The following is a 27458-nucleotide window of genomic DNA, read 5'->3' as shown; positions in this document are numbered from 1 at the left end:
TTAACATCTTGCCTCCTCTGGAACCAAGTGGAAGTTGGTTCACTGCGCAAAGCCCACGTATAAATCTGTTTCTCTTAGAGATTTGAAGACAAAAGGAGAGGAGGCCTAGTGGTGAGCTGGATATCTCTGTTAGTTGTCAGTGCAGGTCCATGGGCAGGGAGGGAATGCTAATGAGGCTTTGCAAAGCGGACTGAAAACTCTCTCTCTCTCACACACACACACGGTCTCTCCCCCTCTCCCTCCTACACCCACAGAGTGTGCTCTCAAACACTCGCATAGAATATCCTTGTCTGATTCTCACACACAGAATATCCCTCTCTGAGACACGCACAGCCTCCCTCCCCTGCACACACAGGATCTCTGTGTCTGCCTTGCAGACACCCTGAACCTCTGACTCTCTCTCTCATGCACTGTCTCTCCCTCCTCTCGCAGCCCAGGGATCGATAGCTGACCCCACGGTTTGGCCAATGCTTTATTTATTTGGCCAGGCAATGATATTATCAGCCTTAAACGTTATATACAGCAAATGTCTTCCTAAATCAACACAATAGGATAGCTTACAGCAACCAGGCTGATCTCCCTGAAAGTACTCACCCCCACCCCACTTCTCTTTCCTGCTCCTTTTTTCTTTTCTTTTTCTTTTTTTTTTCACAGGTGGGGTTATTTTATACTCTGTAGTTTTGGATTTGATCCATTGTTTTAAGCTTGATGGAGGGCTCTGCAGATAAGGAGATGTATATACACTATTATACAGCCATCATTGAGATTACTAACAGTGATTCTCTTGTCAGTCAGACGGTCCTGCTTTGAAACACTACTCACATTATCCTGATTTTTTCAAAACTGGGGTAAGAGTGTTTCAAAAAGATACAGTTTCCTACTGTCCTCTTTGTTAATTGTTCTCTTTTAGTAGCAATTACATTTATAAACCGGTCTGGTACCTTTCACGTTGTGTCTTTGTGTTTCCAATGGAAACCGTGTGTGTGTGTGTGTGTGTGTGTGTGTGTGTGTTGCGGGGGGGGGGGATGAGCCTTCCCCTGCTTCCCCAATCATACAGGCATTTAGATTTGAGTTACAACCATCACCAGGCCAGAAATAATAATTGGTGACACAGTCACCAAGGTCATACGTTTTACACCGTGCAACCTTACAGCAGCTCCGAGCAAGCTATTGTACTTGCAGCTGACAAGGCAAGAGACGGGGGCTTTTCTATGCCAGTCCTCTGTAATTTTGTTTTACAGGTGGTTACACCTTGCACCAGAGAAAATGTCCTGCAGGAAGATGCCTGCAGTTTGTTGTTTTTTTTTTAACTCCAGTCATCCATCAGGCACCCAGAGACAGAGATAGAGTCAGACAGACAGAGACAGAGAGAGGAGGGAGGGCTGTTAGACTGAAGTCACCTTATCTTTGTGAAAGCTCGACACTTTCCCCCTTGCTCTCCAGCCGGTTGGGGCTGGGATCGGAGGGGGAGCCCGAGATATTTAGGGGAGCGTTTTACTCCAGATCCTTCAATGAAGGAAAAAAAGGGAGTCGGAAAATGGATTCGCTGACAAGTAAGGATAATAAATGAGAGGCGCTTTCAGATAGATATCTCAGACGTGAAATTGCGCCCAGCTGGTTGTGTAAGCAAACAAATAGTTTCATGTTAGGGACTCTCGACTTGTGGCTTGATGAATAGAACACGACAGAGGTAAATGGCTCTTTAACTCATTTAGGAATAAAACTCTTTGGCTTCCGAAGTAAAAGACCTGGTGACGCCATGGATCCTGAGCAAGCACTTTAACAAGAGTTTTATGAGTTTCCACTTGTGTTCCCAAATCGCCCCCCCCCTTCCCCTCTGTGAAACCGTCTCATGTTAGGAGGAATCACCACGTCACTGATGCTGGGAAACCCGGCAGGTTTGCAAGGTGGCAGAGCAACGTGCTGGCGACCAGGCAGGCAGTGGGGGAGAGCAACCCGCTCCATATGTGTGTGCATATATATTCCCACCAAGCCCTCTTGAACTGCTGCAGTGATATTCCTCCCCGGTCGCTCTGACCCGGATGGTGTAAAAACCACTTCAAAGCCAATGGCAGCGAAGCGAAATAGGAAAGGGACCGCTGGGCATTTTTTTAAAATGTATTGCTTAATTTTCTTGTTTCAGTCATTCTGTTTCCAAAATGGGGAGGAGGGCACTGGAAAGAAGCTGGGGTTGGGGAGGAGGAGGATTTCTAAAGAAAGCACCCAATTAGACAGGCTTAAGGATCGGGGCTGTGAAAACATTATTTCAAGGCTCAAAGCTAACCTCCAGAATAATCACAATGTTCCATGAAACCCGAGGAAGCAGAGCGCCAGGATCTGTAATAACCGTGTAACATGTCATTAGGGGACATTGTTTATGAATGCCTCTTCACTTGAACATTGGTGGTGTAGTTGGTGAAACAATATCTATCCATCTAGCCAGCCAGCCAGCCAGCCAGCCATTCCAGCAGGGCTGTTCCACCAGGAGGCGAATGTGCAGTCTTGCTAGTCTAGCAGTTCCTTGGGGGAAACTTCCTGAGATCCCTTTTTGATTTATAACTGAGGCTTGTGTCTACATCTACAACAGTTTACAGCTACTTCAAAGCAGCCAAAGTTCTCAGGCGCTCGGTGTGTTCGCGGGAAAGGGAAGGCCTGACTTTCATATGTCACAGGTAATTTTCTCATAAGGCAGAGGGGGGTTGGATTAAGCCCCTTTCCGTCTGCTGAAATGTATTTTCGCTCGGTGTTTGGAGTCAGTCTCCTTTGCAATAACTTAAGTGGAGTTTACTTTTTCCTTTATTACTTCTACAGTAACGTAAAATCACCTGGAGCCGGAGGCGGCCGAGGAAACCCTTTGTATAATATCCATTATTTATCTCCCACTAAAAGAGCATCTCTGCATATAGGCGAACCTGCCTGTGCGACTCATTATTAAACCCGGCCCTCTCAGTGTGTGATGTGTGCAGTAAAAAGTGCCACTTACAAGGCCTTTCAAATCCCTGCTAATTTTGAGGGATGCCAGAGGGCCGGGGCCATCCTTTTCTCCCCTGTAGATGTTTCTAAACCCTCTCTGCTCTGCTAAACGGCGGCAGACTCAGGACTGCCAAAACTGGCCTCCCAGGTCAGCTGAGCCAGAGACCGAAATCTAGACAGGGAAAGGGTCAGACACGATTCTCTCCCACCTTTCCCTTGGCCCGAAAACCATCTATTTGAAAGAAAGAAAGAACGAAAGAAATCCTCCCCGCCGCAACACCAGCAAGGTTTATTTGATCTCCGCGGGTAGGCAGAGAGTCTGTCCTGACAGTCTACCAAGAAATCAGCTGTGGCTCAAGCTACCATTGAAAAGGGGGTGGACTCCAAATATTGATTTGATTGAATGGCAACACCCTAATAGGGGTGTGGGAGGAAGCAAGCGAGTCAGTGGAAAGCCAGAAGGTATGGCCAGGGCACTATATTGCAATGAGTAAACTTGTGCATTGCCCAAGTCTGTGCCTTACAGTATCTGAGTGCTGACAAACTTTTTAATGAGCACACCCTGTGACTGCACCGGGAAAAAGCAAACACCTGCGCCGCAGACAGGCCCTGGCAGAGTCGTTTTTGCAGCCAGCAGAGCCTACCCCAACTTGTATTTGACCCAAGCGGGGACACCAGCAAAGCACTCGCTTCCTCTGCAAAGACGGGGAGGAAATGCAGCAGTCGGGTCAAGGAAGGAGTCTGAGGCTAAGCAAGACAACAAGGCAGGAGAAGTGTAACTAGAGGTGGTTTCCAAACAGCATATTGTACGTAAGCACCAGCTGATTGAGGGAGCCTGGCCCTTCTCCACGTTAACATTGCAGCACACGCTGGGCGACAAGAGACAAGATGATACAATGTATCTTCAGCAAATACGGCAGGGCCAAGAGCCCGGAGGGTGGCCAAGGGACATCTCCCCGCACACAACAGCTACTGGAGAGTGAACACGGCAGCACACAACACCGTATATAAGCAAAGTTTAATAAGGGAACGAAACACTTCTTGCTAGGCACATACATGGAAATCAGTGCAGCTCGCACACCGCCTGCACCCCTGCGCGGTTCTTGGCAATCGCTGGGTTATCATTATTCATAAATAGGAAAATTAATTGAAAAATACGTTTCTGACCTACGAAAAAGTTTCTCTGTTTTCATCAGTGGGATCACACTGTTACGAATATATTTACATCTCATTGGAAGGAAGCGAGATCTCCTCGCTCAGAGCCACGCTGTATCCTTTCCCCCCCCATCCCCATCCCACCCCGCACCCATCCCACCAAAACAATACTGAGGGATCACTCCAGTCTCTCCAAGTGCTGAGCGGCCGAGTTCAAGCTCTGCTTTCCCTTGTCTCTCTGTAGAGAGCACGGCTGGTCCACCCTCTCTGCCTGGGGAAGCCGACCTGGAGGAGGAACAAAGCTGTCGCCTACAGAGCACCATGTGAGTTGGGGAGGGAGGGAAGGAAGGGGGGGCGGGGGTGTGTCTGATTTCCACCCTGGCGTGCCCAGGTTTGAAATAATCAGGCCCAGAGCTGCTCCCAAGAAGACAGCTCGGGTCTCCACATTGAAATTGGCTCTACCCCCGTAGAATATCTGCCCGCGCTGTTGATTATCCAGCTATAAGTGCCTACTGTATAGAGCTGCTCTCGCCTCGGATCGGCTGCGCCTGGAATATTAAAAACCCCAAGCGGGTTGGATTGAAGGATCTTGTTAATGCAAAAAAAAAAAAAAAAGGGGGAAAAAAAAAACCAAACCCAAACCAGGGGAGCATGGACAGCAAATTAAAAGAAAAACATTGCCAATGACTCCACAAATTGAAAATCCTGCCTCATCCGGGTTTGTTTGGAGGGCGCGGAGGGTGGGGGGGTGGAAATGTTATTTTTAAAGATCCAGCTTTATTAATACGTTAAGAAAGAGCTCCCTTGGCAGTATGTGTTCTTACAGCTCCGTCTCAGATCCTATAAAACATTAATGCACTGAAAGCTGTTACAGAGATCTGCACCACCAGCTAGAAGCATTGTGAAGCCTTTACCTTCAAAGGAGCTCCATTATGGAAACGATTTTTAAATTAAAAAGGAGAAAGGGGGGAAAAAAAACCCGGGGCTTTTGCACACTTCTCCCATCCTCGCTTTCTAGAGGCCACAGCCCATGGACCCAGCTAGGATGTGTGCCCGCGTCCCTAATAGACTGCATGTGTGGATGTGTGGGATACACACGCGCACACACTGATACACCACCCAACGAGTAAACCTCCGCTTAGATTTCTATATTAATGGGTTGGGAATATCCTTTACACTTAGTGACTGGAGGAAAGAAAAACAATAATACCGATCCTTTCAGCAGATAGCAAATGCAGCGCAGAATCAGAACACACACTGGTGGGTCTTTTGAGTCCTCGGATAATAATAATAATAATAAAAAACACCCACCAAGCCTGTAACAAACGAATAATGACTACAGTCTGCCTTATATTGTACACCTCCGCACAGTGATGGTAGAATACAGTGACTCCAATCCTTGCCATTGAATTCTAGAAGGAAACAGCAATGGGGAAACTTAGCAGAAACTTCAACTTGACAAGAAGGGTGTTTCAAAATGTGTAGAGCGGTATATGCGCACATCGCGTTAGGAAAAGGCTACTCTACAATCTCAGAAAAACTCATTCCTCTCTGGCATCGAACTGCTTGTGTTTCCACTTGTTTCTTATAAAAGCCTTGACATCTCCGCTCTCAACTGGCACAATCAAGTCAATCCTGGACCATTTATACAACTCTGTGATCCTTTAATTAAAAAAAAAAATCCAACTTCTCCCATTTAAATGCTAGCGGAAGTTAAAGGGTAGGGAGCATATATATTTTTGTCAATTCCGTTTGGCATGTTTCAAGCAACAAGACTCATGGGTGGTGGGCTGGGTTTTTTTTTTTTGCTAAATTCTTTTATTTTTGTTTAAATTCTCACTTCAATTTTAATTCTTGAAGAACAGCTTCGACAACATATATCGCACTCATTATAAGAAGCAAAGGGTTATATCAAAAATTATTAGTATAGAATCACAGGAAACCTGGTTTGGAACCAGAAAAAAATACAAAACAGATATAGATACATAGACACAGGACATTTTTTTTTTTTATAATTATTTGGAAAATGTTATTTTCCCCTAATTCTTGTTTCTTGTTTTTTCCTTTATGCGCATACGATGTTTTAAGTTTTACAAAAAAAAAAAGAACAAAAAAAGAAAATAAAGACTAATATTTTACAAAATGAATAACAATGTTCGTGGTAAGTGTTTGCGTGTGGTTGTTTTTTTTGTGGGGTTTTTTTTTTGTTTTGTTTTGTCTTTTTTCTACACAAGATTCAGTTCAACTTCAGTGTTTGTTTCTGTACAGAATATATCCACATCAGTCCACAATAAATCCTGGAAGATCCATTATTCTCCTTCTGGCTTGATTAAAATCCCCTCGGTCCTTTTAGTTATTTACGTTTATTCTTATGTCTCTCCCCAACATTTTCCACAGACACCAGGTCCTTCCTGTTCCTTTCACCCAGGGTGACAGAGCTGATCCTACGCGAGTCTTTATGCATGTATTTTTTTGTTCATTGTCTCTCTCTCTCTGTTTTTTTTTTTTTTGTGTGTGTCCTCTGTTCCCCCCTCTCTGCACCCCGACTGCTCGCGGGTCGTGTGTTCCTGTGGGTGCTGGTCCTCAGGGTCCCTATGGGGGTGGAGGCCGGGCTCTAGGAACACTGGATGGACATGTAAGGCCAGTTGAAGCTGCTCCCAGACAGTAACATATCTCTGATGAGGGTTTCAATGGGGGTTTTACCTACCAAGCGGACGAAGAAGAGCTGCTCGATGACTGAGGACGAGACGGTGCGCAGGGAAGGCAGCCGCAGGAGCAGCTTCCCGAAGCGGCTAGGCTGGTTGGGGTACTGGCTCCGCACGTACTCCTCCAGGGCGCACTGAGATTTCTCCTGCAGGCTCTCGATGTGGGCAGCATCTGACAGGCCACAGGCATCTGCCCGGGCGGCCACACGCCGGGGAAGGAGACAAGGGGGGCAAAGAGTTAGTGCCACAATGAGCGAGCCCCCTTCGCGGGGCTGAGCTGCACCTCCCCATGGCCCCTGCCCACCCCCGGCAGGCAGCAGCCAGGCGATCGCCCGCTCCCAGGCAGAGAGACACGCACGCAAACCTCCCTTTGTGCTTCCTCCTTCACCTTGGAAATAAATAATGTAAAACGGGCTGGGTTGGGGGTGGGGGGGGGAGAGATCTAAGCAATCCAGCCGAGCCGCGGCAACCTGTCCTCTGCCAGGAGTGCAGCGGGCTTTGGAGGGGAGGGAGGGGGTGGGTGGGGAGGAGGAGCAGGGTTATTGTGTTTATGAGCGGATTTATGTTGTTTTACTGCCGCGCCTTGTCCCAGGAATACAACTCAAATGCAGAGCCAGGAGAGCCATCCATCGCATCCCTCCGACCCGCCACAGCATCCGCGCCGCCCCAAGGAAACGCAGCAGGACACACGCGTGCGTGTGCGGCTGTATCTCTCTCTCGACACAGATACGTAGATCTGCCTAGCCATATATCCAGATGGATATACCTATATCTAGCTATATGTCTATATCTATGTATCTGTATACACACACACACACACACACACACACATCAGACGAATTTGTTGACACGCCTGGAAATTAGATCAAGCCAAAAATGCTGCAGGGTTTGGAGCCGCCTGCGCGGTGCAATCGCCAAAAAAGACCAAAAGCAAAAGCAAGCAAGCAAAAAAGAAAGATAAAAAGGAGGGTGTGCTCCTATCTGTGCCTTAGATCAGGTAATTGAAAATTGGTCACATCTTGGTAAACTGTATAATAATCTAGGGGAATATGGCTCAGCTACTTCAGGCTGTGCTAAGCAGACATCTGCAGCTATCAGACACAAAGCTGGAAAGGGCTGCGGTGCCTGAGCGTTGCCTAAATGTAGCCAGGAATACATCCTCCCTGGATGTGTGCATTTCAGATATATAGCCAGAAATATATCCTTCCTAGCCTGCAGAGTGCTGCGATCTAGGCAACTGCATACTAATCTGTGAGCATAAACTGGAAGCCTCCTTCTCTGAGCCGCACATACATATACATAGATACCTATAAAAATTCCAAGACAGCGGATTATTGTGTATAAACTGATTAGTGAGAGACTTTCTCGGGAAACCACCGGCAGTGAAATGTAGTGGATTTGCCTTTATGGCTCAAATTCCCACATTGTTTCATATATTAATAATAAATATTTAAAAAAACATAAGGATCACAGGCGAGCAGGGAGCTAGCAGTGCGGTTTAATATAGATCAAAGCCAGACTTTGCTAATATATAGATCTGTATATGAATGAATGCATGTTAATGGCCCCAAAAGGACGTTACAAAATTGTGAATGTAAAATTATGACCCTGGAAAGACACAACAAATTATTCAAAGCAGAAATCTGTGGCGACTGCATTTTTGAAGTTTATGTCTTTCTGTTTCAAGAACTGGGTTTACAAAGATTTTTGAACACCTTCATCTACAATGCGATGGCCTCGAGCAAAAAGACAAATAAAACAAGCTATAATTCAGAAACTTCTGAGGGGAAAAAAAAAACCCTTTGACCCGAGCTGCGGACTAGGCATCCCTCAGATATACAATTACCCTAGCCAGACTGTTTTGCTAATCCATACTGTACCTTTAATGCAGTGATATTTTGCAACATCTAAGGCACCAGGTTGGAATACAGATACCTATCAAAAGCACGGGCCTGTTCTTGTTTGCAACATATATCAAAACCACAGGCCTGTTCATATGTTGATTGCCACAAATCACACTCCATATTTACATATATCTTGCTATTTTACATGCATTATCTGCCCATTATGCACTGGGATCCTATTCAACTTCCAAACAATGCAATATGAAAGGGTCCTAGTGACACCCTGGCGGAATTTTGTAGGCTCCCTATGTCATACCCTTAAGGTTAGTAAAACATTTATCAGATATTTCCGTGAAGTGCCCTACACTGCGAGGTCCCTGGACCATCAGGGGAAGGAAGTTACCAGACAGAAAGAGGAGAAAAGGGGAAGAATACGGCTTGGGGTTTGCAATAGACATAGAAACACTCATGATTTTCTAATGCAGTTAATATTTCCTGCCACTTAATTATGGGAACTGCCCCTGGCATCTGGGTTCCTCTGGATTTTCTGAAAGTCCCCCCTCCCCACCTAATTCCTCACTTAAAAACAGGATGTAAAAATAATCAAGGGAAAAAAAGGCTCGATTCGGGGCTGGAGGCCAGAGAGCTGAAGCCCACGTAAGAAATCACGCACTACATATTTGCCACACGTGAATTATATCTCAGCCCAGGAAGGGAGGGCTGATGCGGAATGTCTGTGTGTCTCCCTTTTTATATAGCAGTGTGTCAATAAGGGAAAGCTCAATATTTCTTCCCGCAGTCTATGGAAAAGAAATTATGTAAATAAATAACCATTACTGTGCAGTACACACCAGCCTGATCCTTTGTGGTACAGGGAATGTATTTCATGTTACGCCTTCGGAAGAGTTTAGTGTTCAGAAAATATAGATGTAATCAGCTGGCATATAACTGGAAATCAAAGTTCTTATTGCGCTGCAAATAGATTTATTGGATTTATGTTATCTAGCTGGACCCCTCCCTGGGAACTTATATTTACTGGGAGAGAAATGGAGGTGTGTACATGAATAGAGCTGGGGGGGGGAGGGAGGGAGAGGAGTTTTGGGTCACGACCCAAGCCCTTGGAAAATGGCCAGAATTTTACGGATTAAATATACTATCCGGAGCTCAAATGTAAAAATCACAAGAGGAGAAGTCCACGCCAGCTCTAAATACCCATTCCCTCCGTAAACTGCATTGCACAATGTGCCTAAAAATGTCTTTCCCATCAGTCAAAGTTTGCTTCAAAGTTGGATGACTTGGAGAAAGGCTTCCCCTGAATTCCCCGCTGGCGAGCAATCAAAACAAGTTCAGCCCAAAGTGGAAATGTGTGCATGGGGGTGTGGGGAGAAGGTAAATTGCTCTTGACAGCTGTATTTCCAGCCTCTGATATGCCCCCATGCACCTCTTTTCCAAAATAATATTATCCTTCCCTTCCTAGAGCCCATTCATGGCTTGGGCCAGTTGCTGGAGACAGCCCCTCCCTGATACACTTTCAACTTTTACTTCGGGGAAGAAAGAGTTCCTATAAAACCCGAGCTCCAGTCCTAGCTGAGGTCCATCATTTAAGAAAGAGGAAGAAAAATAAATGAGAGAGAAAAAGACACTTCTGATTTGGGGCAAACGCCTTCGGGGGGCCTCCGCCATGCGAGAGCACTAAATATTACACCCGTCCCCTCTCGATTTAAACACGATCTTTTAAAGTTGCCTTTGAGCCAAGGCAGGGGGGCCGCGATTGGCCGATGTATTGATGAACGCCCTGAAATGAATGGACAAGGCAAGGTCTGTAAGTCTGCAGGCAGACTCTGGAGTTAAATCAGGCTGATAAATGCTGCCAAGTCTCTTTGTCACTTCTGAAAAACATGTTTCCATCAAGAAGACTTATTAAGATAAAATGCATTAAAATGTCGAGCTGGCTATTCAGTAAATCTTCCATTTGTTTTAAGATCTGCACTTTATCCCTTGCAAAGAAATATTCCCTCCAACACTACAAGACTGCATTTGCACTGAAACTAAAAGGGGGCAGTCAAAGTACACGTCTCTGACCACCCTGCATACAAATTAGATCCTCCTGTCTAAATAAATTATCTGATGTTCAAATCGATATTAATACTACATTTGCTACATTACAATATTGTCCAAATTTAAGAGTCATTTTAATACAATGTAAATACTATTTTTCATGCATGAAAGGCAACAAATATTGATGGATTATCAACTGCTTACTGTTAAACAAGGCCTTTGAACGATTTGCCATCTTTGTTCAAGAATGCTTTTAATTTTGCTCCGGCCTAGGTTGGGGTGAGATTTATTAGGAGGATTTATTCGTGGCCAAGCAGGTTTAAAAAGAAAAGCAAGAAGGAAGAAAGGGAAGGCAGAAAGCTGGAGTAGATGGACCCCAGCCTAAATGCATTTACAGCCTATCTCTAGGTGACCCGGCAAGGCTTCTTCTCTGGCTTTGTTTCTGTTTGCTGTGTTTCCTGCATATTGTTCCCCTTTGATGTTTATATATTTCTCTCGCGCAGGTTACAATAATAAAAGATGCATTATATTCTTATAGGCTACAACCGGAGCACTTCAAAGGCAATGCTAATGCACTTCCCTGCCAGTTAATTTGAACCATCTATCATAAGAAAAATTGTTAACATGCATGCACGCATGTTTCCACCGCCTACACTTAATTTGATATTTTTTTTTCCCAGGCAATCTGTTAAAATTCCAATATTTGTGCGGCTGTGCAGAGTGGGGAGCTCCCTCTCGCTCTCTGTCTCTCCCCAGCCTCCTCCCTGCTCCCTTAGACTTTCTGCCTCTCTCGCCCTCTGTTTTTTCTCCCCTTTGGCTTCCTTTTTTTTTTGGGGGAGGGGTAGATCGAATCCATTTTTTACGATGCTCAATAACCTCAGCCGCTGCCAACGCGAATGCTTTCCGATCAGGGGAAATGAGGCCTCGCTAAAGCAGGCTTATTTATGATTGATCTGTGCTTGCCCCCCCCCTTGCTCCAAGCATCTCAGGCAGGGAAAGGGGCCCGAGAAAGCCCCCCCCCATACCCCCGATCTCCCCCCTGGCAGCCCCCTCTCCGCCGGACAGGCTCACCTGATGTGAAGAGGACGATGGCTTTGAGGCAGCTGTACTCCGCCGAGTCGACGTGCAGGGCCTTGAGCTTCTCCACCTGCTCCTGGAAGATGCGGATGTGGTCCATGAAGGCCACCACCCGGTCGGCGGACATGGGCGAGGCGTGCAGGCCGGCGGCGGCCAGCAGAGGGGCGACGTGCAGGGGCATGGAGCACTGCGCCGCGTTGAGCACGAAGAGCTCGCTCCAAGTGAGCCGCAGCAAGGCCACCTGGTCGGTGATCTGCAGGTCGGGGAAGAAGGGGATGTTGCGGGCCCACTCGACGGCGCTGAAGAGCAGGCGGGCGGCCAGCTCGCAGATGTTCTCGATGCCCATGATGTTGTTGGGCTGCATGCACTGGCTGCCGTAGCGCGAGGTGGGGTAGGGCTCGGCCCGCAGCAGCAGGGAGATGTATCCCGACAGATAGCAGTGCCCGTTCAGAGGGTCCCCGTTGGTCAGCGCGTACTGGCCTGGGTTGGGCTGGGTTGGAGGCATCCTTCCTCGCTGAACCGCTGACAAAAAGAAGGAGAAAGGGAGAGGAAATGTGCATCCAGGACGCTTGCAAACATCGCCTCCCAGACAATGCCCCCCGCACGCAGCCAGCCCCAGCTCCGCAACAAGCCGCCGAGAGACACAGCCAGCTGCAGCCCCTTCCCGCAGCCCCCGCAGGCAGCGCGACCCCGCAGCAGCCAAGGCGAAACAGAAAGAAAAGGCTTTTGAAAAAAAAAAAAGAAAAAGGAAAAGGGGGGGAAAATCAAATAAAAAGGAGACTAAAAGAAATAGAGCCAAGGCAACGAGACAACCTGACCCCCCCACACACCACCCATCCCCGCCTGCCACAAAAGCAAAGCACCCAACACAATCCCAAATCAAAGGAAGGCTCCGGGTTGCACCGAGCTGGGGTTCAAATCACAGCCAGCTGTTTAAAAATATAGCCGAGCTTGAAATAAGATATAGAGAGAAAGACAAGAGAGCTGGATCCCAGTCGAATGTCCTGGTAGCGGCTAGATTTCCAAGTCAACTGCTGCTAGGATTTTGGTTTAAATTAACAAAAAATAAAAATAAAAATTAAATGTGCCCAGAGTCTTCAACCCCCCCCACCCCTCAGAATTGTCTTGAAAACTGGTACAGGTCGCAGCCCCCAGCTACGTCCCCTTCTAACTTTTTATTGCCCCCCTCCCCCAGCCCAGCGAAGTTCTCCCTGCTAAAAAGGAACAGAAAGATTAAATATTTTTAAAAGGGAGAGGGGAGGGGGGAGGGGTGAAAAAGAAGAAGAAAAAGAAAGGGTCTGAGACTTACAGTAGCCAAACATGAGTGGAAAAAAGGGAGATGCTTTAATTAATATCTTTGCTACGCTGGTGCAACTGCAAAAGCCTGCAGACAGCTTTGCACAGTGAATGCACAAGCTTGCAACTGCAAAAACACTGGATTCATTAACCATCTCCATACAAAACGTAAGCATGCTTTGAGTTCCTAAAGCTGACCAAAGTTTTTTTTTTTTTTGGAGTGTGGGTATGTTTTACTTCATCAGTGCCAGCGTTGGAGACTGCATGCCATGTAAACAAAGGTAACTTCAAGGGAAGATACGGCTACTGAGCTTTATTTCTTTCTCACACACAGACATAATCCATCTTCCCCCCTAAACAGCGTGCAATATTCTCTGAACTTTATCTTTAATTGCAATTGTGAGGACCCCCCCCTCCACTCCGAGCCAGCCCTCCCAATCTGCCCAGCGGATCCCCTCCTCCCCCCACTTGTTTCTGGTTGGAAACTTGGCAGTTATTTTTTCAATTAAATGAAAACACAATTCCAAGTTTGCTTTTTTTCCCAGACGCCTGCAAACTGCTCCCTGAAGCTACAAATGAAGTCATATCTGCGAGCTCTTTCAGCTCTGAAGGCACTCCACGTCTTTTCTTGTGGCATATAAAATATCATTTTAAAACCAATTAAAGAAGTAGTAATCCCCCACGCCACAAAATTGAGGGTTTGGCTCCTTTTGACTGCAAGACATCTTTAACGATAGTCACCGGCTAAACTTTAACTGGGAACTGCTAAATAGATGGGGTCGGGGGGGGAATAAAATAAAAAATAAAAGAGAGGCAGATCTGGCTAGAGGAAAATGATCTCTATTACCAGGAAACATCAACAACTCGCCTGAAAAAATAGCATTGGAAATGGAGGGGAGCCCACGCCAGATGCAGCTTATGTATTATGCTAAAATCAGAAGGATCAGTAAATATGTTAGAAATTGTCATTTGTATGCAGTATTTAAGGAGAGGGTGGAGTTTGATGGAGAAATAAAACGAGCAGCATGCTGAAGGATGACAGAGCTAGGAAAGCACGGTTCAGTCACAAACTTTCCTTTGAAAGCATGGAGTGAAAACAAGGCCAGATCTTGCAAGGAGCAGACTCCAACACAGTGGAAAGCACAAGGAAGCAGAGACACAGTAGCACATTCCCCCCCCTCCCCTGTGTGGGGCTCCCCCCCCCTTTCTTTCCTACTTACACGTCTTTCATCTTTCTTTCAGGAAAGATGATGCTGGAAATGGATCTACTGCGAAGTGTGGTGGTGGGGGGGTTTAAAATTGTAACTAACAGGGGGAGAGGGTGGGGAAATGAATGGAAACACAGCTCGCAGAGAAGGATGCCCCCCCCCCAGCCTCATGCCAACAATAGACTAAATCCCATCCGGAGAGCAGCGATCCCGGAGAAATAATACATATTTAGTGAGTGATCGTAATAATAAATTCTCATCACAATGAGGAGGGAAGGGAAGCGTGTGGCGGTGGAGGGGGTTGGGGGGAGAGGAGGAGGAGGAGGAGGGCAGCAGCACAAACCCAAAGCCTGGGTGCAAAGCTTGGAGCTGGGCTGCAGGTCTAGAGACACGAGAGATCTAGAGAGAGCGAGAGTAGAATAGGGAAGAAATATTCACCTTCCCGCCTCATGCCCACTTTGAGACACTTCTTGAGGCGGCAGTACTGGCACTGGTTGCGGTGGTGCTGGTCGATGGGACAGTTCCTGTTGGCCCGACATGTGTAAGTTAAGTTCCTGCGGACGCTCCTCTTGAAGAAACTTTTGCAGCCCTCGCAGGTGAATTGCCCGTAGTGTTTGCCGCTGGATTTATCCCCGCAAACCACGCACTCGATGTGCTGCTGGCTCTGGCCCGAGCCCTGCTGGCCCTGGCCCTTGTCCCCGGCCGTGCCCGGGGTGGACGGGGGCCCGGGCTGGCTGGGGGTCTGGGGGGTGTGCGGGGCCGCGGAGGCCGCTTGCTGCTGCTGCTGCTCCCGGGCCGGCTGAGCTGCGGGGTTGGGGCCGCTCGGGTTGCCCCCGGCCACGTCTTCCTGCGGATCTCGCCAGCTGCTAACTACCATTGCCATATCTCGGGCCCAAAAAGTGCTGGGGAGCGGAGCTTCTCGCCGAGGGCTGCCTGGGAGAGGAGGGGGGAGGGGGGAGGTGGGTGGCTCGGGTTTGGGGGAGAGACGAGAGAGAAGCAATCGTGGCTGCGGCTGCCTCTGCTCCAGCGCCTGCTGCTCCTGCTGCTCCTGCTGCCCTTGTGCTGCTGCTGCTGCTGCTGCTTCTTGGGGCTGGAGCCGGCGCTGCCGTTTTCTTGATTTTTGCAGCCCCCCTCCTCTGGCTCTCCCTCTCTCTCCCTCTCTCTGCCTGGGTTTTGCGGGGGGAGGGGGGAAAAGCAGGGCTTCTGGGGGTCCCCCCCCTCTTTTCCCTGGCAATAGCTAGAGAGCGAGACCGAGATTTGCTCCTTTCCCCCCCCCTCCACTTTCAAGTTGCAAAATCAGACACGGCAAACCAGGCGGCTAGGAGAGGCATTCAGGAGAGTCACACTGGGGAGGCGATCGCCGGACACACACACACAGAGCACGCACCAGCCACACACAGTCCGAGCGCTAGGAGTGCAAAGGATGTGCAGACATAGAGGAAGCAGGAGGAGGAGGAGGAGGAGAAGGAGGAGGAGGAGGTCGGGCTGCCGCCGCCGCCGCCGCCGCCGCCGCCGCTCGCTGCTCGCTGCTCGCTGCCGGGGCCCGGCCGGTCCTGGTGCCGCTGGGGCTCCCCCCCGCTGCCGCCGCCGCTGCCGGCGCTTTCGGGGGCGCGGGGCTGGGAGAGAGAAGCAAGCTCCCGGCGATCAAGGGATGAGAGTGTCCGGGGGCCAGGTCCAGGGCACAACGCAGTCAGCCATTCAGGAAACCAGTCTTGGGAAGCGCGAGCGAGGAGGGCTCGGAGATTAGACAGTTTGATTTTGTGTTGTTGTTGCTGCTCTTGTGGCCGGTCGGTTCTCCCCCTCTCTGGGTCTTTTCGGAAAAGACGAAGAATGACACAAAAAGCACTGGAGGTGACTAATTCGCAGAGGAGCCGGATTCACGGCAAAGAGTCGAGCAAAAAAAAAAAAAGAAGAAGCTGAATAATAATGACACCCGCAGAAAAAAGAGAGATCCAAAGTAGGTCGAATAAATAAATCCTCTTCTTTTTCCTCGTTCTCGCCCCTTCCTTCTGCTCCGCTCACAACACCCGGTGCTGGTTCCCAAAGCCACTGGAGATCGCCCAAAAAAAAAGGTTCTTGTTTGATTAAATAAGAATCAGAATCATTAAAAAAAAAAAAAGTATTTCAGAGACAAAAACTCATCAGGCAGAAGCAAAACCCACCCCCGAAATAAAAAAATAGACAATAATGGTAAAAAAAAAAAAGAAAAGAAAAGAATAATAATACTGGCATGAAGAGGTGAACGCGATCTCTCTCTCTCTCTCTGGGATTTTTCCCCCCCTGGTTCTCCTTTTTTTTTTTTTTTTTTTTTAGTTTCACCTCTCTTCTGCAGAAATGAAGCGAAAGACACTGGGAGGAAGGGTGGAAAAAAGAAGAAAAGGAAGGAGAAGAGGGAGAGGAAGAAAAAAAACAACTAATAGAATATGCAAGAAAGGAGAGAGAGAGAGAGAGAGAGGAAGAGAGAGAGGGGAGAGAGAGAGAGAGAGAGAGAGAGAGAGAGAGAGAGAGAGAGAGAGAGAGAGAGAGACCCAAAAAATGAATGCGTTTAAACGGGAAGCCTAGCAGAGCAATGTTTCCGAAAGGGGGATCTGCGCGAATGTCTGTATATAGTGAACTTTGACACTACTATTGAAACTGACACGTTTCTATGGAGATCGCTGCCTTATATGGAGCTCATGTCAAGGAGCCAAGAGAGGGGCTGCTGGCAACTGATAATCAAAGGCGACTGACTGGTCAGAGCCCTGAATTGGGGGGAGAGAAAATGGGAGGCTAAGGTTAGCCAAGCCTCCTTCACTCCATTGGTTAAGAGCCCCCCCCCCTTTTTTTCTTTTTTTTTTCATTCTCTGCTACCTACTGCCTGGGGTGGGGAGGGGAGGGGAGGAGAGAGGGGAGGAGGGAGGGAGGGAGGGGGATTCTTCTGACAAGCACAATTTACATTGAGATCGCCCTGCGCTGCTATTTACTTTGAGACCTGATTAGTATGGGTCGCCTATGGTCACACACACGCACACACATGCACACTCCTCCGAAGGGGGTGCATTGCGATAGAGGGAAAGGGGAACGGAATTATTTTGGCTCGGTCTGAAAAGTTTGTGTGTGTGGGGGGGGTAAGGGGGTGTCACGATTTATTTATTTATTTATGCATGTATGTATGTATTCCTCTTTTTCAGATGGGATGCCCGCGCCCGACTCGCAGCGGGAGCCCCCCCCGGCCCAGGGGCTCGCGGGCTGGCAAGGGGGGCAGGCAGACGCCCGGGGAGGACAGACGTTACTTAGAGCGGGGTAGATCCCAGGCCAACTTTGCGGCTCGCTCCCATTCAGCGCCTTGCAGCCTCTCCCTCCTTTTCTAGTTGCCATGAGGATCCACCGCCCCCAGCGGGATTCACTGGGTCCTGGAAGGGGATCAACCCCGCCCCCCCAGCCCTCCTTCTAGTACCACGCTTCCCCCCAGCCTCCCCCATCCCCCCACTTGGCAGACTGAGATTATGTGGATGAGCCCCCCCCGTCTGCAGCGGCCCCCTGCCCCCCCAGCTCTTGGCACAGCCGGCGGCGCTCCAGCAATTATTCATAAAACAAAAGTAAGTTCCCGTTTTGTTGCCTGGGAAGATCAAGGCTGGCGGAGGAGAGTCCCAGCCGGAGCCGGAGCCGGAGCCGGAGCCGGAGCCTTCCCCCGCGGGCTGGCCGGGCCGGGCCGGGCCGGGCCGGGCCGGGGGGGGGCAGGGAGCCCGGCTCGGTCCCTCCCTCCTCCCCGCCGCGCGGCTGAATCGTGGATCCGGCTGCCATCTAGCGGACAGGAGCCCAGCCGCGAGCTCCCCCTTCCTCCTCCAAGCACAAAGCCGGAGCTTTCTCCAGAGCAGCAGGAAGCCTCCAAATCTTTTTTTTTTTTTACAGCTCTGCCCCCCCTCCCTTTTTTATTTTTTTTTTAATAAAGCCACTGCACTGGGGAGGGGGGTGCAGACCCTGCTTTTTAATAATACCTCTACCAGCGTCTTTTCCTCCCCCCTCTAGCCTCCTTGCCTGCACCCTCCCAGGGTGTGAGAGCTTTCCCATTCGCCTCGGGTCGAATGGCTGTGCCTGACAAAGAGGAAACCAACTGCAAGAAGTGCCCTTAGCTCCTCGAAAAGTTGCAAACCCGGGTGGCAGCCAAGCCGCATCTGCGGGGGGAAGAGGGGGGGATATTAACAGAAGTTGGATTATTCCCCCTCTCCCTCCGCGAAAGCTGCTTCTTTCACTTAAAAAAAAAGGAGAGAAAAGAAACCCCAACTTTGCTGTGCCCTGCTACTGATTTGATTCCCCTGTCTAGTTCCCAAATATGACAGGAGGGGAAGGGGGTGGGGGTCCCGGCTCATTTCTAAGATCAGAATAAACGGGTTATTTTGTCCTGAAATAATGAAGAGATTTTCAATGAGTCCCCCTGGCCAAGCCGCCCCTATTGTATATTGCATTGATAAAAAGGATGTTATTGACTATGCAACAGTGGGCTCTTTTCCTCTCTCTCCCTCTTTCCAAATAAACTCTCGCTTCTGTCTTCTGGTCAGTGAAAAGGTGAAACGAATAAGATTAAATCAGACAAAAAAAGCAAGCCCTGTATGTATATCATCTAGATTTTACTCCCCAGACTGTGAAGAGACAGGGAGTAAAAGAGGCAGAGCAAGACACAGAGAGTGAGGGAGAGAGAGAGAGAGAGGCAGAGAGACAGAGCCTGGGAGAAGGTGGACGGACCCAGCAGCTTGTGCCCTGCTCCTCCTTGGAAAGGTTTCCTCGGAGCCTGGATCGCTGCAGTTGGCACCCAGAAATCCGGTCACGCCAGGCTACCCCAGGCAAGTACTGCTTTCTCTATTCCGTGTTTCTAAGGGGGTTAACTTGTGTCTCCACTGAGTTGGAAGCCCACTGTGATGCAGTTCCAGGCGAGCTGCACTTTGCAAGGATAACTTTTTTCCTCCCCCCCCCTCCTAGCATCTAGCTTGCTTTCCCGAGCCTCTTTCAGCACTGCCTCCCGTTAGTCCTCTGGTTCAGGCATATTACAGCTGACGGCAGGGGTAGAGAGGGAGATATTTATTGCCTCCAGTTTGCAGGTATTTTCTTAGGAGGCATTTTCAGACCCGTGCGTGTGTATTTGTGTACGCGCGCACACACTCGCACCTCGTTCAGACAACAGATGTGTGTTTACCTATGTGTGTCTGCGCCAATATCATAGACACAACTCAGGCACATGGATTTCTTCCACGTAATTACGGAATTGAACTTATACTTCTGATAATGATGCCTGGGAAAGACGGGGAAGCATGCTAATGCTCTTGTCTTTCACCTGCTCTGTTATTTGATCACCTAATGAAAAGATCGATGGCAGTCTGTTTATCTGGGTGATAGTGTCAACAGATTAAAGGGACAGCAATCAGAGTCCTCTGCACTGAATACACTACAATCAGAAGAAAGCCCCAAACACCTCCAATTGGTCTATTTCAAAGGTAGATTTTTTTCCCCCCACTGTGGTGGCGATGTTAGGGATGATATTCATTTGCTGAATGGCATGGGGAGGAGGGGGGGAAAGCATCAGTTAAATAGGTATTTAAATAGCAGATCCTTTAAGGAAGGCTGAAACCTGCGTGAGTGCTGTCTTTATCTCTGAAAGAAATCGCATCTTCTCCGAGCCGTGGGGAAGTGGAAGTCTGGGGGAAGAGGAAAGGGCTGAGGCAAGGGCACCCTAGCCATGCAAGTCAAGCAGCCGTCCAGGTCCAAACAAGGTTCAGTTGGCAAAAGGTATTTCCCTTCCCCGACAAATTCCGAGAATCCTTAAAAATGGTTACAAGCTCAGGTTGCATTTGGGGAGCCTTTATTGTTACTTAACCTGCTCTGTGCCATGGAGAGCAGCAACGCAATTCAGGGGCTCTCTCCAGCTTCATTTGCTTTGGAGCAGCCGGTGTCCCTTAACTGAGCACAGGTTGGGATCGCGGAAGCTTTGCTGGGTTTTATTTGATTTCATTTCTGGGAAAGGCAAGCAGGAACTCCGTCTCGCTCGGTCCCCTTCGCTTGTCCCTTCCGGAAAGAAATGTTCATCCTAGAGATCAGTGGGCATTTTGGCACAACTTTTAAAAAGCTATTTCAAGGGCATCGGTAGAGAACACAATTCACCGGGTTTGTGGGATTTTTTTTTAATAGCCTGGGTGCAGGAGATTGTAATAAAAATAAGCTAGGGCTGAGTCCTGGAGACATCTTTATTCCGGAGATGTCTTAGGCGTCTACTTCACCTGCTAAGCCTTGCACGAAATAAATGTACGCGCCCGTACATATAGATCTGCCTCCTGGGGGGGACAATTAAATACATATAACACTACCTTGTCGCCCGACGTGAAAAGAGATTTCCTTTTACCTAGGGGTAGCATTTTCAACCAAGCCCTGGTCTGACAAGGAAATGCACTGCCAAGGTAGAGCTAGAAAATTTCCTGGCATTTTGAAAACCCTTGTAGGAAGCGCAGAGCCCCCCCCAAGGTGCCCCAGGGCCGGATTCTCGGAGCTGCTCGGCCCACGAATCAATTAGTACCTCTCCAAGACTATTGACAGGCGATGTCTGCCATTGTCTGATATACGATCAGCCAGTTCATAGTCACGGTGACATTTCTTTTCCAGCATTTCCCGTACTTGGTCGCTTTGCAAATTTAATTATACTGTAAACATTTCTATTTCTCCCTCCTCTCCCAGGGCCAGGTTGCCCTTTGCTACAACCTTAGCCGGGCTCGGCTTCCAGCTGGGCCGGGCCACTTGTAATAGCTGTGCCAGGCCAGGCCTTAACAATGAGGCGTGCCCAGCGAGGCCTCTTCTGCTATTAACAGTGTTGGGGCCTTTCCTCTCAGCCATGCCATGCACTTTTCTCCCGCTTTTATTTTTTTTTCTTAATTCTTCCCCCCCCTCCCCACCCCCAACCCCTCGCTGGCCAGATTTGAACGACGACCAAGTTCTTTTAATAGCATCATAAAAGATATATTGCCTGGAGTTTGGGTTTATAAAGGGTAAACAATTGCTGTTTGCTTTGACGAGTAGTTTCCAGTGGATTATACTGCCCTTGCCATGCAGCTGGTGGCTTCCTAGCCCACTGCTGGTCACTTGTCACTTTTTTTTTAGGAGGTAGTTGTTCACTTTCCGGCGAAGGGCACTTCTCTGGGAGGGTTTCCCTGCCTGCTCTGTTACGGGTGCTAGTTTCTGCCTGGCTCTTTCAGCCCCGTGTCCTGCGTGTGCTCATTTGGGGATGCACAGATAGAATTTATTTCAAGCACTTTTTCCTACTTCCAAAATAAAAAATCACACTGGAGCAAAACAGTCACACTCCCAGCTCCCCCTTCAAATCGATGGCTGAATATTTCCCCAGTAACCCTGATGAGCTTTGTGACCCGTCTTTAAAAAAATAAAGTAAAACCCACCCATCCAGTGCAATCCCTTTTTGTACTTTGATAAATCACACTGAGCAAAGAGGGCTTAGGAAAGGAGAGGGCACACGCACACCCAAAGCGTTACCCAGCCCAGGAGCCCTGACCAGAAAGATTTTTTTAAAATCACTTTTTAAAAGTTGAATCATTTAAAAGCAACCTCAGCGAGACGGGGGAAGTGTCCAGCAGACGTAACCCCGGGTTATCAAATGCAGCAGCAAAAGCAACCATGCCCGAAACTTTCTGAAGGGAGGTCAGTGGCTCTGATCTCGCAGCCCGTCTCTAAAAGGCTCCCTGTAAAAGGTGCTCTCTCAGCTCTTCTCTCCCGGCTTATGTTTCAATCAAGAGTTGAAATAAGTATTAATTCCTCCCCCCCACACACACTTTTCCCTTCCTGTGCCCCCTTAAATTATTTTAGACGGTAGCATAAAGGGGAATGACAGCAAAACACCTTCTAAAAAGACAATCTGCTGTCACTGCCATCTACCCTGCAGCCAGCACTTATTGTAGCTTGTTTTTTTTTGTCATTTGTTAGCTATCAAAAGTTCTGCTCTTGATTGCCAACCTGGAAGCAGGGCACTGAGGCACAACTTTGTTCTCCCACTTTGTCTGTCTCTCCATCTTCCCAGCCATAAAGAGATGCCTAAATACTGGAGCCCTCCCCCCCCCACTTTTTTTTAAACTTCTGTGCATGAAAATCAAGGGGGAAAAATCCCAAATCGGAATTTTCTTGTCTCCCAGGATAAAGGAGCACGGCAATTCCCTAGCAAGCTACAGGAAAAGAAAGTGATGACCTCTTGATGCAAATCAAACCTTCCTATATAAGGCAAACCTGGGAATCATTTTCAACACACTGGTGAATCCAGAACCAAATATTTACTTTCGGCACAAATAAAGCTGCGCTGATCTAAGTGCTTGAAGCCAAAAGAAACAAATGTGTACAAAAGCCATTAACGCGAGGCTTTACATTGAAACACATCTGACTCTATTTCCAACCCTAGACTTCTGCTGGGGATGAATTTGGTGTTATTTATTATTCCCCCAAGTAAAATGGGATAGGCTTTTGATGAAAAAAGTTGACGTTTGAAAACGAGTTTGAAAGTTGCTAGATTGTCCTGACAATACAATCAACTCCACTATATAATCATTCCCCTTAATAGTTACCTGTCAAATCTCCCATTTCTTTTACTACGGGGATTAGTCCATCAGAAGTAGATTTGAGTTGGACTGCTCACCGACTAAAGACCGTTCCAAGATGTTTTAAGTATTTAATGTCACTTCCCTCCCTGCCTTTAAGATAAAATAGTGTAAAAGTGTTTTGCTCAGGAAATACAGCAGTGCTGCTGGTAACAGCAGCAGTGATACAATCATATTTACCTCATCAGAAGGTTGATCTAAGTAATAAACCTCAGCATTTTCACTTAAACTGTCAGTAGTAAGATATGTTTATTACAGCGTGCTCTATCAGTGTGCAGTGGGAGGGTATGTGCTTTAGGTAAAGTTTAAATGAAATAGAATAAACATAACAAATCGCTCAAGCCCACCACATCCAGCTGGAAATAATTGTTATGTATTTTCCCATAGCAAGGATATTTTATTTACACATTTCTGGGCGTTTAGCGCAAGCATAGCCAGCGGTGGAGTTAATAAAGTATACAAAATTGCAGGATCCTACCAGACTGGGTTAGACTTATATGTTTTATTGTTAACCCCTTGCTCTGAATCTTCTGAAGCTGAAAGGGAAAAGGAAAGGGCTTTTGTCCGAGTTGATCCTTGGCTATTCTGGGGCTCAGGTTGGTGTGAAAGGGACGAGGAGGTCACTTGAAATCTCCTTTTATCTGCTCCTATTTTCTCTCTGGATCAGCAGCTTTGAATAGTCACCATCTAATCGCTCGTAATGGAAAGAAACTCTGGGAGCAACGAAAATGCTTTTACTCCAGAACTGCAGATATGTCTGTGTGCATGTATATGGATGTATGCAGATCCCTAGTTACCAGTACGAACGCAGCCAGAGTACCCAGCAATAGGCACTGTATGTGGCTATTGCACGCTTATACACACACCCACGCACCCACCCACCCACCCACCCACCCACACACACACACACAGACACGCACGCACGCTTAAGTTCAGGCAAAGGTTTAAACTGACCATTTCCAATTGGCAGGCGCCTCTTTTTTATTTCCTCAGGTTTAGACGCCGGGAGTTGGGAGCTGGGAAATCATCCTAACAAGGGTGCAGACTTCTCGTAGGAATTTTTTTCACACAATACAGCCCCTTCCTATTTTTAAACTCGTCCTGACCCCGGCAGCCGCGCTCCTGCTCCCAGCCTGGTGACTCAGGCTCGGTGGTGGATGGCATATTGCATGTAACCACAGTCACCAAGTCTTTGCAGTCTCGTTGCCAGACCACAGCTGTGTGCTGTTTAGATCCAGGGCGGATTTTGCCAGGGCATTGACCACATCGGAAGCAGGCACCTCGACTGGAACAGGAGCCCTTTGTGGGGTTAAGCTTTTCTCCCATAAATATAGAGAGCTGTCTGCCTGCAGCTGGGCAGTCCACGCCAGGGGACTGGGATCAGAGTCCCCATAGTCAGTCTGACAGGCTGGTTGAAAAGAGAGGGAAGTTTGTTTTTTTCTTTCTAAGGGTTATTTATTTTTTTAAAATGCTGAAGGGAGGGGAGAAATCCCGGCGTTTGCTGTTCCTAGGTATGAAACAGCTTTGCTCCAGAAGCTGGGAAGCTTCCGATCTACCCCCAACAACCCGCCCTTGCCCTTCTCCCCACGGTGCTTTCTGTGCCCAGGATGCTAGAGCTGTGAATTCCTTTAAGTGAATACTTTGTTGCTAAGGCTACAAGTTCCCATCCCAACGCACAAATCTTTTACATGCCAGGACCAACTTAGCCCTGGGCAGGAGCCTTGACTTGAGAAACCTACTTCAAACTCCCTGGAGTGCCCCCCTGCTAAATACCTGCTAAAGTCTGCAGTTAAAATGAAGGGCTAAGCAAGCCCTCCCCTCCACCCCCTCCAATGATGCATTTTGCTGGGAGTTCTGGTGAATAGCAGGAAAGAGTAACCCAGTCCAATAAAGATTAAATTAAGTAGAAGAAACCCAGCCGGTATATATTTTGAAGCTCCGGTGGGGCGTCAAACCGATGTTTAACACATTTTTTCCACTCAGTGTGCACAAGTCCTGAACATGTAACGCCTCTTAATTTTTTTTTCCACCGTCAGGAGGGGAAAACTTCTGACTGCTGCCTCGAAAAGCTTCTTCCCTTCCAAATTTCCCTAAAAACCCTCCCTCCGAGTCAAGAAGCAAACCCACTGTGTTGTCAAGTGAGTGGGAACTTTACGCCCCTGGGTGCTTTTTTGGTGCTGGGGCAGCTCTCGTGTCAATAAACAGAGCAACTCCTTTGCCTTGATTTCGAGCTGTGGGGCAGGGCAAAAGGCACCCCGGTGTCCCCAAACGCAAGAGCTAAGAGCTGAAAGGAAATCAAAATTATTTTAGCAAGCTGCAGCCCCACCCCGCCCGCCCATTTGGGTAACCTGGCTACATTTCCTGAATGGCTGAGGAAATATTGTTTTAACAAACGGTCTCAGCATAGTGGACAAATGTTTATGAATCACTGAACCTCCCAGTACTGATAGAAAGAAAGGGACTGAAAGACGAGACCATACTTAAAAGCGAAAAAAATGAAGCCCCAGAGAGACTCAGCAGACATGAACTAAACGCTGGAAAAGTTAAGCGATATTTGGTAAACGTTTGTAAATGCAAATAGAAATGAATAAATAAACCTCAAACCAGCTAGTTTGGGTGTAGTAGTTTAGCAGGACTAATTGCAGACAATGGAGCTGAAATGACTTTCCCAATTAGCTGCTGGGTGGAGTTTAGTTGGAGGAACTGTCAGCTCTAGCGATGGGTAATTGCTTTATTGCTCACAAAACTATCATCTATTTAGAACATATGTGCTAATTACTCTGGATGGGCGTCGGAAAAGAGCCCATAAATCTATTAGCACTTTAAAAAGTCTATGGTGCTTGTAAGCAACCAAACTCCCTCCATGTTTTTTTTAAGGGCAGGCTTCCGTGATGGGAGATCGTCTTCTCCAACCCCCCTGTGCAGTACGACATGTGTGTTCGTGTGTGCAGCTCCAGCCTGGATGCAGTGGTCATCTCCGATGCGGGGAGGCTCGTTCTTTACAATTTAGCAGTGCAATACATCACTGTCATAAAAACGATTTTCCTCTTTAGCTTTACACTATTTTTTTTTCCAAAAAAAAAAAAAGATTAGTTTAGAAATCTTTTAATTGGATTACTCTGGAAAAATTAATCTCCTTTAGGCTTGCTAAATTTGTGTACCAAACATTTAGACTGAAGTCACTGTCACTGAAAGTAGCCGGGATGCCTTTTGTTGTAACTAAGGAAGGAAAGGGACAGGTAGGGAAGGTAACCTTTTAATAAGCTACCTTCCCGGGCTCTCTGCACCCATGCGTTGCAGTGGGTGTCGCATCACAATTGCTCCCGCAAGCAGATCAACAGAAGTGGCTTCTGGACTGCGCTGGATCAAGACGAGAGTGCAGGAAAAAGGGGGCATCTCAGCGAGAGGGAGTTTGCGAGCAGGGTGGAAAGTCCTGCTTTAACAGGATGATTTATATCAGTGAGTATCAGAATCGCCCACAGGGAACTGGGATCAAAAGGGACGCTTCCTCTGCAACCGCCAGCTTGCCCTGATGCAATGACACCCCTGATACCTCCGCGCAGGGCTCGCGAGGGGTCAGCTCCTGCCTTCTGGGGACCAGGCTCCAGCGGGTCCTCCAGCTATTTGCGGCTCGGAGACAACCAGGTGGGCTTCCCCAGCAGACACCCCTCGGGTCTCTCTCGGGGCAAAGCTTTGCGCCAAGCGAGACAAGCAAGTTTTTGTCTCCGGCGCAAAGTTTTCTCGAGTCGTCTGGACGCTGACACAGCGCGTGCGATTTTCTAAAAGCGATTTTGAAACGATCATGCAGTGTCCGGCCGATTAACACCCCCCGCATACACTACCTGGGTTTTTTTTAACACCCCCCATTTCAAAGGGTGCATATATGTGTGCAGCTGATGTACAGAGGCTACATTTCCTTCATTCCCCCCCCGCCGCCCAGCCTCAGGTTATCAGCATGGTCAGCTTTTCTTAAGACGATTGCGGAAAGCTTTCTTGGACTTTGGGAAGCATATTTGTGGCTGTCTGCTGTACTTTTCTGACTTAAATCCCGACGTCTGTACGAAACGGGACACCTTACTTTTCAACGCTCTGTTGCTGTTTAATAGCAGCCCTGTGAGGTGTGGTTAATTGGTGGGGATAAAGGCGTAATGACTTGACAGGGAGACTGCGATGATTCTTTAATGTACTTTTTTTGAACAGTGGCGTGTCATCTGGTTGGTAAAAGAGCAATAAACTGGGATTCTCGGAAGGAAACAAATTGGTAACTTGTTCTTGGTGATTTATGCACAGGATAAGAGGCAGCTCACGTTTTGTCTTGGTGCGGGGTTAGATTTGGACACCGAGCGCTTGGCTGTGGGATTAGCTGGGCGTTTCCAGGCTCTTGCAAGCTTGGTGAATGCCACTTGGCTGGCGAAGAAGCCAGGGCAGGATTTTGCTGGCTCAGGTGAGCAGTCAGTGGAGGGACAAGGGCTGCAATAGTAGAGACCCACTGGACTCGCCTTAGGGTTCAGAGCAGAGGTGAGT

General features: G+C 48.1%; 1 protein-coding gene and 1 long non-coding RNA gene across 6 annotated transcripts in view; one reads left to right on the top strand and one right to left on the bottom strand.

Annotated features, from left to right (window-relative positions):
* Positions 1-3883: 3883 nt before the first annotated feature.
* Positions 3884-16909, bottom strand: NR2F1 (nuclear receptor subfamily 2 group F member 1). Of its 5 annotated transcripts, none has more exons than XM_090038261.1 (4): positions 13122-13498; positions 11807-12334; positions 6836-7023; positions 3884-5540 (listed from the first exon to the last, which is right to left on the bottom strand). In XM_090038261.1, the coding sequence occupies exons 1-4, from the start codon at positions 13282-13284 to the stop codon at positions 5307-5309; spliced, it is 1113 nt and encodes a 370-aa protein (XP_089894387.1). In that variant the 5' UTR covers positions 13285-13498; the 3' UTR covers positions 3884-5306. The 5 variants fall into 5 exon arrangements, with proteins under 5 accessions (XP_089894387.1, XP_089894384.1, XP_089894386.1 ...); XM_090038258.1 differs by lacking the exon at positions 13122-13498 and adding an exon at positions 14755-16909 and having other exon boundaries at positions 3957-5540; XM_090038260.1 differs by lacking the exons at positions 3884-5540; positions 13122-13498 and adding exons at positions 5924-6751; positions 14755-16905.
* A 2026-nt stretch (positions 16910-18935) lies between these two features.
* The window catches only part of LOC149868245 (uncharacterized), a 94178-nt gene continuing 85655 nt past the window's right edge, over positions 18936-27458 (top strand). The window contains exon 1 of the long non-coding RNA XR_016441209.1: positions 18936-19136. This is a non-coding gene — a long non-coding RNA (uncharacterized LOC149868245). The remainder of the gene's footprint in view (positions 19137-27458) is intronic.

The sequence above is a fragment of the Crocodylus siamensis genome, chromosome 3 (assembly GCF_052110815.1).
Source record: "Crocodylus siamensis isolate JL-2025a chromosome 3, ASM5211081v1, whole genome shotgun sequence".
NCBI classification, from domain to species: Eukaryota; Metazoa; Chordata; order Crocodylia; family Crocodylidae; genus Crocodylus; species Crocodylus siamensis.
This window is presented reverse-complemented; position numbering and strand designations above follow the sequence as displayed.

Excerpts from the sequence above, each read along its gene's own strand:
- NR2F1 (XM_090038258.1), bottom strand. The coding sequence starts at position 15,199 with ATGGCAATGGTAGTTAGCAGCTGGCGAGATCCGCAGGAAGACGTGGCC. Across the intron at positions 12,335-14,754 it reads AGTGGGCATGAGGCGGGAAG|CGGTTCAGCGAGGAAGGATG; the intron begins GTGAATATTTCT and ends TCTTTTTGTCAG. Across the intron at positions 7,024-11,806 it reads CATCGTCCTCTTCACATCAG|ATGCCTGTGGCCTGTCAGAT; the intron begins GTGAGCCTGTCC and ends CCGCCCGGGCAG.